Source organism: Lathyrus oleraceus, chromosome 2 (assembly GCF_024323335.1).
Source record: "Lathyrus oleraceus cultivar Zhongwan6 chromosome 2, CAAS_Psat_ZW6_1.0, whole genome shotgun sequence".
Lineage (NCBI taxonomy): Eukaryota > Viridiplantae > Streptophyta > Magnoliopsida > Fabales > Fabaceae > Lathyrus > Lathyrus oleraceus.
In genome coordinates, this window is record NC_066580.1 from 473266394 (window position 1) to 473279522 (window position 13129).

The window sequence follows — 13129 nt, forward strand, 5'->3', positions numbered from 1 at the left end:
ATAGTTAATGCAGACCTAGGAAAACTCGAAACCGAAAAACTCCTACATATCTTAAGAAAATATCCAACCGCACTAGGATACAACATCACCGATCTTAAAGGAATAAGTCCTTCTATTTGTATGCACCGCATCATGCTAGAAGAAGACTGTAAAACTTCTAGGGAACATCAGAGGAGACTAAACCCGATCCTGAGTGAGGTAGTGAAGAAGGAAGTAACTAAGTTATTAGAGGCAGGTATCATATATCCTATATCTGATAGCAAATGGGTTAGTCCTGTACACGTAGTACCAAAGAAAGGAGGTATAACAGTTATTGAAAATGAAAAAGGAGAAACTATAACCAAACGAATCGAATCGGGATGGAGAATGTGCATTGACTATAGGAAACTAAACAAAGCAACCCGAAAAGATCATTTCCCTTTACCATTCATTGACCAGATGTTAGAACGATTAGCAAAACATTCTCATTTCTGCTATCTAGACGGTTACTCAGGCTTCTTTCAAATACCAATTCATCCTGATGACCAAGAAAAGACAACATTCACGTGTCCTTTTGGTACCTTCGCTTATCGACGAATGTCGTTTGGCTTGTGCAATGCTCCCACAACCTTCCAAAGGTGCATGATGGCAATATTCGCCAATTTTCTCGAAAACATCATGGAAGTATTTATGGATGATTTTTCCGTATGCGGACAAAGCTTTGAAGAATGTCTTGAAAACCTAGAAAGAGTTCTAGAACGATGTGTAAAAGTAAACCTAGTACTTAATTGGGAAAAATGTCACTTTATGGTACAAGAAGGAATTGTTTTAGGACACATCATATCAAATAGAGGAATTGAAGTAGACAAAGCCAAAATAGAGGTAATCGAAAACCTTCAACCTCCGAAAACTGTGAGAGAAGTACGAAGCTTCTTAGGACATGCCGGTTTTTACCGACGATTCATCAAAGACTTCTCTAAAATAACTAAACCTTTAACCGGATTATTGATGAAAGATGCTGAATTCATCTTCGACAATAAATGTTTAGAAGCATTTCAAATGCTTAAACAAGCATTGATCTCCGCGCCCATAATGCAGGCTCCAGATTGGAATGAACCTTTCGAAATAATGTGTGACGCAAGCGATTACACCGTGGGCGCTGTTTTAGGACAACGAAAGGATAAAAATCTTCACGTCATATATTACGCAAGTAGAACTCTAGATGAAGCACAAATGAATTACGCCACAACCGAGAAAGAACTTCTAGCAGTAGTGTTTGCACTAGATAAATTTCGTTCTTACTTGGTCGGAGCTAAAATAATCGTTTACACTGACCACGCCGCCATTAAGTACCTCTTAACAAAAAAGGACGCTAAACCTAGACTCCTAAGGTGGGTCTTGTTGCTACAAGAATTCGATTTAGAAATCAAAGATAAGAAAGGAACTGAAAATGTAGTAGCAGATCACCTCTCTAGACTCGAAAACCTAGAACCGGAAAGAACATCGATCAACGATGATTTCTCGTACGATAAACTTATAGCTACCTTGGAAGAAAATAAAGTTGATAATCAGGTAGAGACCACCTTAGCTATATGTGTTACACCATGGTACGCTGACTTCGTCAATTATTTAGCTGCCGGAATAGTTATGCCTAATTTATCTTACCAACAAAAGAAACGATTCTTCCATGACATAAAACATTATTACTGGGATGACCCTTTACTTTTCAAAAGAGGCCCAGATGGTATTTTCCGTCGATGTATACCTGAAGAAGAGATAGAAAATATAATCCAACACTGTCACTCCGCTCCTTATGGTGGACATGCAAGTACATCCAAGACCTGCTCCAAAATCCTACAAGCCGGTCTTTATTGGCCAAACATATGGAGGGATGTGCATGCGGCTATCAAGAAATGTGATAGATGTCAACGAACAGGAAACATATCTAGACGTGACGAGATGCCACAAAAGGGCATTTTGGAAGTAGAGATTTTCGACGTGTGGGGAATAGATTTCATGGGACCTTTTCCACCTTCTTTCGGTAACAAGTACATACTCGTAGCGGTTGACTACGTATCAAAATGGATTGAAGCTATAGCTTCTCCAACAAACGACACACGAGTAGTAACTAAACTCTTTAAGAATATAATTTTCCCAAGATTTGGTGTCCCAAGAATAGTAGTCAGTGTTGGTGGATCGCATTTCATATCTAAGATACTCGAAAAACTACTGTTTAAGTATGGCGTAAGACATCGAGTAGCGACACCTTACCATCCTCAAACCAGTGGACAAGTGGAAGTGTCTAACAGAGAAATCAAACAAATATTAGAAAAAACAGTCGCCACCTCAAGGAAAGACTGGTCATCGAAACTACCCGAAGATTTATGGGCATATCGACCCGCTTACAAAACTCCCATAGGGACAACCCCATTTAAGCTTATTTATGGAAAATCTTGCCACCTCCCGGTAGAATTAGAACATAAGGCCTACTGGGCTATTAAAAATCTAAATTTAAACTATAAGGCGGCTGGTGAAAAGCGAATTCTTGACATAAACGAATTAGAGGAACTTCGACAAGTCGCCTACGAAAATGCCAGAATCTACAAAGAAAGAACGAAAAAATGGCATGACAAACGTATATCCATAAAAATCTTCAAACAAGGCGATATAGTCCTTTTGTTCAACTCTAGGCTTAAGTTATTCCCGGGAAAACTACGATCTAGATGGTCAGGCCCTTTCCAAGTTACTAATGTTTTCCCTAGTGGAGCTGTGGAAATTAAAGTCAAATCTATGGAAGCATTTATCGTAAACGGGCAGCGTCTAAAACATTATGACTATGCAGAGAACAATGAAGATTCGCAAGTCCTGCACTTAGACGTAATGCCTCCAGAATTTATAGATTACATTTGATAGTTTTTATGTCGAGCTTGCGACATTAAACAAAGCGCTTAGTGGGAGACAACCCACAAATATTTTTATTTTTATTTCTTCTTAAATTATCCCTTTAAATTTTATTTAGTATTCATTCTTAATTTATTTTAATTTATAAAAAAAATTCTTCTTTTCTTCTTTCGGCATTTGGCCAAATCCTGACTAAGACTCTTGTTTTTCTTTTCTCTAGCTAACATTAACCTGATGGGACAAATTGATCGTATGGGTATCAAATTCAGAGGGAAAGCTCAGAAACAAAAGTTTGAGGAACTAGCAGAGAGAGAGATGCTACCTAGTTTGTATGTTGATGATTGGGCAATGACTGCCCTTGGACTAAGAGAGAGTGTCCTGTATTTGCTGAGTCAAATAGGGTGGGAAACCACTCCTATCCGAAGACAATTCGTCACTTACCGGAGACTAACGCTAGAATTCCTTAGCTCCCTGATCTATCTACCCAGCCATGGAAAAGGAATAAGCAGAGGATTCATTCAGTTCAGAATGTTCAACATGGAGTATCAATTTAACATCCAAGACTTTACCAACCTTTTAGGTTTCCCTACCTCTTTTGATACATTCACAATGAGCCAAGAAGACCTTTTTGAATATAGAGAATTTGAACATTTTTGGGGAAGCTTGACTGGAAATGACGACCCCGAGGAACATGAGTTTCTTTCTGGAAACATACATAACCCGGCCTTTCGTTATTTCCATAAGATTCTGGCCCACTGATAACACGAAATTATATCATATTTTGGGACTTAATTCAATTAAATTTTATTATTATTTATTTCAGTTCACTTCATTTTATTAGATATTACGCGGTATTTTCTCCCTATTTGTCTCAGGTGGCTTATTTTGAAGCACAAGTAAAAATGGAAGAAAAGGAGGTGCAAAAAGGAGAGAAAATGAACCAAATGTCAAAGCCCAGCCCAAAGCACAAAACGCAGGTGCCGTGCATGTGACGGACGTCACAGAGGGCGTGACGAGCGTCACGCCTTGCACCCTCCTGTGACGGACGTCACACATGGTGTGACGAACGTCACACCATTCCCCTACATTTTTGGCGCAAGGAACGCCTCAGAGACGTTGAGCGTTGAGGGAGTGTTGAGCCCTATATCCACGCCATGCTTTTATGCACGTTGAAGACCTTTTTGGCAGCGGAAGCGGTTACTCAAGCATATATAAATAGCCACTTGCAAAACCAAAAAGGGTTCCGAAGCTTTTCCACATTTTTTCCTTTGCCGTTTTCGCTTTTGCACATTTTCTTTTCCAGCAACTTAAGTAGTATTGTTTCTTTATTATTTTTACGAGTTCTACACTATCTCCCTTGCAATTTCTATTTTCCTTTTTCCTTTTTAGCATTTAGTTAATTCTTTTCGCACGATAGTTTCTACACCGGAAACTATTGTGCACCTTTTTACCGGATCTAACCTTACGTTAGAATCTAGCTTTATTTCCTTCGTTTTAATTTGTTGTTTAATTGAAGAATCCAAGAACAAATCCTACCGGCTTGTGGTGGAGTGTTCAAGACTATTGTTTAACTCATTCAGGTTCTTTAATTATTATTTAATGTTTTGTTTTATTATTTATTTATATTATCTGCCTGGGATGAGTCTGTTTATGCATGATAAGTATTTTAGTTTGTTTAGCATGTCTGGCTAATTCGCTTAGATATCGGTATGTAAAGTAAGCGGAATAAGGAATCAAGACTAAGTCGGTTAAATTAAGTTTAAAATTAAAATCACTCTTTTTACGGTCTCAATTTACAGGTTTAATAACAAAGGTTTTTACGAAAGTAAAAGACATAAAGAAGTTAAAATCAATAGAGCGAGAGTTTGAGGTTTTAACTGGACAGTGTAAATTAGACATTAATTCTAGATCAGGGCGAGAGCAAGTTTTAGAGTTAATTAAATTCCGATCTTTTCCAAAAAGTATTTTTAAAGATTGAATGTGAGGACGAGAGTTAAGCATTCGAATTTAATTATATAACCTAAGTCAACAGAGCGAGAGTTTGAGATAAGGGTGTTTAAACGGTCAGTGTTTTCTTGAAAAGAGTTTCTATGGACTGTATTGCTTTCAAAAAATGGTTTTTTGACTTAATTATAAGTGACAGCTACATTAACATAAAATCATGGTTTATTCAACAGAGCGAGAGTTTGAGATAAAACTTTTAATCAATAAAGTCAACTGAAAAGATTTATTTTAAAACCAAGAGACCGACAAAGGATTGATTCCCTAATTACGACGAACTACATACCGATATCCGCTTTATTAATATTTAATCTAGATCTTAGTTTAGTTTTTAGCTTTCCCCCAAACAATCAAACATTATTCACCTTAGCTTTACGAAGTAACCTTAGATAACGGTATATCGATTCATAAGTCCCTGTGGGATCGATATCTTTTAAAACTACGCGATAGAACTGTGCACTTGCAGTTTGTACCCTAAATTCGACTCATAAAGTCGCGATCAAGTTTTTGGCGCCGTTGCCGGGGACTTTTATTTAATCGATATCGTAACTCTTCCGTTACGCTGTAGAGACTAAGGTTTCTTTTTCTTCTATTCTTTCTTTCGTTGATTTGTATGCCACGCACTCGCTCACAAGGCGAACCGCTCTATTTACGAATCAACGATATCGAACTATATCTCCGAGTCCTACGACGAATTCGGGAATATCGTGCTGCAAACAATCTCCCTCCTGTAGAACTTCCTGATTTCAAAAACCTTTTTCCTTCGATAACCGAGATGGCAGAACCAGCTCGTGCTCTTAGAGATTACGCCGCTCCATCGCAAGATGAGCCGCATTCAAGTATTGCTCCGCCCGCAATCGAAGCAAACAACTTCGAACTTAAACCTTCGCTGTTGCAGGCTGTGCAACAGAACCAATTCTCTGGAAATCCTACCGAGGATCCAAACCTTCATTTATCCGTATTTGTCCAATACGCTGATACTGTTAAAGCTAATGGTGTCACTTCGGAGGCAATTCGACTTCGTCTTTTTCCTTTCTCATTAAGAGATAGCGCTAGAAGATGGCTTCAGTCTCTCCCTTCAAACTCTGTCACCACATGGAACGAGTTGAAGAAAGTTTTTCTTGCCCGATACTTTCCGCCAAGCAAAACAGCTATGTTAAGAGCCCAGATAAACGGATTTAAACAGAAAGACAACGAGTCTCTTTTCGAAGCATGGGAAAGATACAAAGACATGATGAGACTTTGCCCACACCATGGTTTGGAAGACTGGTTAGTAATTCACACATTTTATAATGGTCTCTTGTACAACACAAGGTTAACAATAGACGCCGCTGCAGGTGGTGCACTAATGAACAAACCTTATGCTGATGCTTACCAGCTTATCGAAAGCATGGCCCAAAACCACTATCAGTGGGGAACCGAACGAACAATGGTGGAAAAACCTCAAACGAAAACTGGCATGTACGAGATAAGTAACCTTGATCACGTTAATGCAAAAGTGGATGCTTTGGTCCAGAAAATTGAAAGTTTAAATGTATCACCTCCTACCGCCGTGGTTGCTATAACTCAGAATTGTGAGGTCTGTGGAATCCAAGGTCACACTCCTACGGATTGTCAACTCTTGACAGGAATCCAAGCAGAGCAAGTAAACTATGCTCAAGGAAGCCCCTACTCGAATACCTATAACTCAAATTGGAAGAACCATCCAAACTTTTCATATAAGAGTAATAATGCTTTGTACGCACCTGGACAATCTCCAAATCAAGCCCCAGCTATACCTCCGGGATATCAGAAATCGAACCCATCCATGCCTAACAATAACGCCCCTAGGAAATCCAACTTGGAAATCATGATGGAAAACTTTATAGCTTCCCAACAACAAACCAATAAAGATTTCTTAAACCAGAATGTACACACTGGCGAACAACTTAAACAACTTGCAAGCAAAGTAGATGCCCTGGCTACCCATAACAAAATGCTGGAAACACAAATATCACAAGTAGCTCAACAACAAGCACCTACTGCTGCCCCAACTGGTACATTCCCTGGACAACCCCAACCTAATCCAAGAAGCCACGCTCATGCAATTATATTAAGAAGTGGAACGGAAGTGGAAGGACCGTCTGATCCAAGGATAGAAAACCAAAACCCTAAGAAATCAACTGAGGAAAGTGAACCTAAGGAAAAGGAAGAGAGTAATAAGGAAACCCTAGAAAAGAAGGAACCTTATGTACCTCCACCACCTATCCCTTACCTTCAAAGGCTTGTTAAAACTAAAGATGCGGGCCAATTTAGAAAATTTGTTGATCTCCTTAAACAATTAAACGTTACAATTCCGTTCACCGAAGCTATTACGCAGATGCCCTCCTATGCTAAATTCTTAAAAGAAATTCTTTCTAATAAGAGGAAACTTGAAGATAGCGAAACCGTTACACTCCCTGCCGAATGTAGCGCTATAATCCAAAACATGCCTCCTAAACTCAAGGATCTGGGTAGTTTCTCTATACCCTGTCACATAGGAAAATTTGTCATCGACAAAGCCTTATGCGATTTAGGAGCCGGAATTAGCGTTATGCCGTTATCCATATGTAAGAAACTGGAAATGGGAGAATTAAGACCAACCAAAATGTCTGTGCAACTAGCAGATCGTTCCATCAAATATCCTGTAGGAATTCTTGAAAACGTTCCCGTACGCATAGGTCAATTCTACATTCCAACTGATTTTACAATTATGGACATTAGAGAAGATGATATTACTCCCATTATACTGGGAAGACCGTTTTTAGCAACTGCCGGTGCAATCATAGACGTAAAACGAGGACGACTCACCTTCGAAGTAGGTGAAGAGAAAATTGAGTTCATTCTTTCTCAATTCTTGAAAGCACCTGCAATAGAAGATACATGTTACTTCATGGATATCATCGATGAATGCATAAAAGAAGCAGAGCTAGGAGAAGACAAATCATCAGACTATCTTTTAAAAGACAAATCTAACCAATGTTTAGCGATAACACCGGACCCGACGCAATGTCTTAGCAAACAAACCCTTGACCTGAAAACACTTCCCAAAAATCTGAGATATGAATTCCTAGACTTAGAACTTGAACGACCTGTGATAGTTAATGCAGACCTAGGAAGACTCGAAATAGAAAAACTCCTACATATCTTAAGAAAGTATCCAACCGCACTAGGTTACCACATCACCGATCTTAAAGGAATAAGTCCTTCTATTTGTATGCACCGCATCATGCTAGAAGAAGACGGTAAAACCTCTAGGGAACACCAGAGGAGACTAAATCCGATCCTGAGTGAGGTAGTAAAGAAGGAAATAACCAAGTTATTAGAAGCAGGTATTATATATCCTATATCTGATAGCAAATGGGTTAGTCCTATACACGTAGTACCAAAGAAAGGAGGCATAACCGTTATTGAAAACGAAAAAGGGGAAACTATAACTAAACGAATCGAATCGGGATGGAGAATGTGCATTGACTATAGGAAACTAAACAAAGCAACCCGAAAAGATCATTTCCCTTTACCATTCATTGACCAGATGTTAGAACGATTAGCAAAACATTCACATTTCTGTTATCTAGACGGTTATTCAGGCTTCTTTCAAATACCAATTCACCCTGATGACCAAGAAAAGACAACGTTTACGTGCCCTTTTGGTACCTTCGCTTATAGACGAATGCCGTTTGGCCTGTGTAATGCTCCCGCAACCTTTCAAAGATGCATGATAGCAATTTTCGCCGACTTTCTCGAAAACATCATGGAAGTATTTATGGATGACTTTTCCGTATACGGACAAAGTTTTGAAGAATGCCTTGAAAACCTAGAAAGAGTTCTTGAGCGATGTGTAAAAGTAAACTTAGTACTTAACTGGGAGAAGTGCCATTTTATGGTACAAGAAGGAATTGTTTTAGGACACATCATCTCGAACAGAGGAATTGAAGTAGACAAAGCCAAAATAGAGGTAATCGAAAACCTTCAACCCCCAAGAACCGTGAGAGAAGTACGAAGCTTCTTAGGACACGCCGGTTTTTACCGACGATTCATCAAAGACTTCTCTAAGATAACTAAACCTTTAACCGGACTATTGATGAAAGATGCTGATTTCATATTCGACGATAACTGTTTAAAAGCATTTCAAGCGCTTAAGCAAGCATTGATCTCCGCACCCATAATGCAGACACCCGACTGGAATGAACCATTCGAAATAATGTGTGATGCCAGCGATTATGCTGTAGGTGCTGTTCTAGGACAACGAAAGGATAAAAAGCTTCACGTTATATATTACGCAAGTAGAACCCTAGATGAAGCGCAAATGAATTACGCCACTACCGAGAAAGAACTCCTAGCAGTTGTATTTGCGCTAGATAAATTTCGTTCCTACTTGGTCGGAGCCAAAATAATAGTTTACACTGATCACGCTGCTATCAAGTACCTTTTAACAAAAAAGGATGCTAAACCTAGACTCCTAAGATGGATCTTGTTGCTACAAGAGTTCGATTTAGAAATCAAAGACAAGAAAGGAACTGAAAACGTAGTAGCAGACCACCTCTCTAGACTTGAGAACCTTGAACCGGAAAGAACCTCAATTAACGATGATTTCTCGTACGATAAACTTATAGCTACTTTGGAAGAGAACAACTCCGACAAACAAGTAGAAACCACCTTAGCTATATCTGTCACACCATGGTACGCTGATCTCGTCAATTATTTAGCTGCCGGAATAGTTCCACCTACCTTATCCTACCAGCAGAAGAAACGATTCTTCTACGATATAAAACACTATTACTGGGATGATCCCTTACTTTTCAAAAGGGGCCCCGATGGTATTTTCCGTCGATGTATACCCGAAGAAGAGGTGGAAAATATAATCCAACACTACCACTCCGCTCCTTATGGTGGACACACAAGTACATCCAAGACTTGCTCTAAAATCCTACAAGCTGACTTTTATTGGCCAACTATATGGAAGGACGTACATGCGACTATTAAGGAATGTGACAGATGTCAACGCACAGGAAACATATCTAGACGTGACGAGATGCCACAAAAAGGTATTTTGGAAGTAGAGATCTTCGACGTGTGGGGAATAGACTTCATGGGACCTTTTCCACCCTCTTTCGGTAACAAATACATACTCGTGGCAGTTGACTACGTATCAAAATGGATCGAAGCTATAGCTTCTCCAACAAATGACACCCGAGTAGTAACTAGACTCTTTAAGAATATAATATTTCCGAGATTTGGCATCCCAAGAATAGTAGTCAGTGATGGTGGATCGCACTTTATATCCAAGGTACTCGAAAAATTATTGTTTAAATATGGCGTGAGACATAGGATAGCGACACCTTACCACCCTCAGACCAGTGGACAAGTGGAAGTATCTAACAGAGAAATCAAGCAAATACTAGAAAAAACAGTCGCCACTTCAAGGAAAGATTGGTCATTGAAATTACCAGAAGTTTTGTGGGCATACCGAACTGCTTATAAACCCCCATAGGGACGACCCCATTTAAGCTCATATATGGAAAATCCTGCCACCTCCCGGTAGAATTAGAACATAAAGCCTATTGGGCTATTAGAAATCTGAATCTAAACTATAAAGCCGCCGGTGAAAAGAGAATCCTTGACATAAACGAATTAGAGGAACTCAGAAGAGACGCCTATGAAAATGCCAGAATCTATAAAGAAAGAACAAAACAATGGCATGACAAGCGTATATCAAGGAAAATCTTCAAGCAAGGCGACGCAGTCCTTTTATTTAACTCTAGACTAAAGTTATTCCCGGGAAAACTACGATCCAGATGGTCAGGTCCTTTTCATATCACTAACATCTTTCCCAGTGGAGCGATAGAAATTAAAGGCAAATCCACAGAACCGTTCACCGTAAACGGGCAACGTCTAAAACACTATCACTATGCGGAAACCAATGGAGATTCGCAAATCCTACACTTAGACGAAATGCCTCCAGGATTAATAGATTATATTTAACAGTTTCTTTGTCGAGCTTGCGACATCTAAACAAAGCGCTTAGTGGGAGACAACCCACAATTATTTTATTATTTCCTTATATTATTATTATTATCTTCCTACTTCTTCCTTAATTATTCTTTTAATTTCTGTTTAGTATTCATTCCTAATTCATTTTAATTTAATAATAACTTTTTTCTTCTTTCGGCATTTGGCCAAATCATGACTAAAACTCATGTTTTCTTTTCTCTAGCTAACACTAACCAGATGGGACATATTGATCGTATGGGTATCAAATTCAGAGGGATGGCTCAGAAACAAAAGTTTGAAGAACTAGCCACTAGAGAGATGCTACCTAGTTTATATGCTGATGATTGGGCTATGACTGCTCTCGGACTAAGACAAAGTGTCCTGTATTTGCTGAATCAGATAGGATGGGAGACATCCCCTATCCTAAGACATTTCACCACCTACCGGAGACTCACACTAGAATTCCTTAGCTCATTAATCTATCTACCCAGCCATGGAAAAGGAATTAGCAGAGGTTTTATCCAGTTCAGAATGTTCAACATGGAGTACCAATTTAATATTAGAGACTTTACCAACCTTTTGGGTTTTCCTACCTCCTTTGACACATTCACAGTAAGCCAGGAAGAACTTTTTGAATATAGAGAACTTGAACACTTTTGGGGTAAGTTGACTGGAAATGACGAGCCCGAGGAACATGAGTTTCTCTCTGGAAACATACACAACCCGGCCTTTCGCTATTTCCATAAGATCCTGACCCACACTTTATTTGGGAAGAAGCCAAACAGTACTTTAGTTTCACGTGATGAACTCTTCATCATATTTTGTGCTTCCCAGAACCGTCCAGTAAACGGTGCCACTTTTATGTTAGCTAATTTGGACCACCTTATCCAAGATGAGCGAGCACCAATCCGAATAGGCGGTTTGATAACTATGATAGGTAATGCTATTGGATTACGTCAGCCTATGCTTAACCTAAGCCCTTTTTGTGGCATTACTACTATGAGTATACCCTTCCTTTTCAACACTATGTTTATAGCAAACCTAGGGTCTGACGAGTTTGAGCTTATTATTGATAACCAAGTTCTTTGCCTATTCACCATGCCCGATCCTAGGACTAGTGTTCATAACCGCAATAACTGGCTCTATAACCTGAACGAAACCCCCTCTCCTGCTAGATCCACTGAATCCATCCAGGACTATGAGATTTGTGATGACTATGAGACTTATGATGACCAGATCCCTTATGCTGAATCTGACCCTCAGACACCATCTGGCTATTATGATATTGACCCTCCTCCTCAGCCTGTTCAGACCGAAGAATCAGCAGTATCCGACCTCCGGCATCATATGCCCGGAACTGATTATAACACCGCCATTGAAGCTTTGATGTCAGAACAAGACGCCCTCAGAGAAGAATTTACTGACATGAGACACGAAGTTCTAGGGTACATGAGCAGTATGACAGATCAGTTTCACGAGTTGCTACATCGTGTTAACTCTTTTGCTCCTCCGGCCAGAGATCGTGCAGATGGATAGTATTTATTTGTTTTTCTTAGTTATTTAGTTTTAAGCTAGATTATTCATTAATGTTATTTGAATTCATGTTCGCATTTGTTTCCTTTTCGCATTTCTTTTGTTCTTCTTTCCAATATTACATTATGATCATTTTATTGAAGCTATTTATTTAATTTTATTATGCAATAGCTATTATGTTCTCTACTGTTGCTACCTATGATTTATTATTATACAAAGTAGAATAAGCATGCAGGAGAAATTAAATTGCAGAATAAATCAATCAGTAGAAAACAACCAAAAAAAAATATAATAATATATAATAACTTACCTGAAGGACGCTAGCTGAACATTAGCCAAACAGACAGTGTGACGAGCGTCACACATTCTGTCACGGGCGTCATGCTAAGAGCCTGTTACGACCGTCACACCCCTGTAACGAGCGTAACGCCCTTCAGACTAGGTGAACGTTAAAGAGCCGTTGGAGACGAACGTTACACCCCTTCAACTTTTTACCTTCCCCATTTATTCACATTTACCCACATTCATTCACTTTTCAACCACCTCCTTTCCAACTTCCAAATTCTTTTCCTATAAATACCCACCAAACCTTCCTTCATTCACCACAAACCATTCTCTCCTATCAAATACATTTCTTTTCTTTCCAAATCACTCCTTCAAAATTCATTCATCACAATGGCAGGAAATCAGAATTTCGGAAATA

At 39.1% G+C, this 13129-nt stretch overlaps 1 protein-coding gene and 1 pseudogene across 1 annotated transcript in view; one reads left to right on the plus strand and one right to left on the minus strand.

Annotated features, from left to right (window-relative positions):
- Window positions 1–1107: 1107 nt before the first annotated feature.
- Window positions 1108–13129, plus strand: part of LOC127123810 (uncharacterized) — a gene marked incomplete at its 3' end in the record, with an annotated part of 72189 nt that continues 60167 nt past the window's right edge. The window contains exons 1-4 of the mRNA XM_051053990.1: window positions 1108–1140; window positions 1348–1753; window positions 1889–2641; window positions 8478–9185. Coding sequence (XP_050909947.1) covers window positions 1108–1140; window positions 1348–1753; window positions 1889–2641; window positions 8478–9185 — 1900 coding nt within the window. The remainder of the gene's footprint in view (window positions 1141–1347; window positions 1754–1888; window positions 2642–8477; window positions 9186–13129) is intronic.
- On the minus strand, window positions 6042–6141 carry LOC127124387 (uncharacterized; annotated as a pseudogene).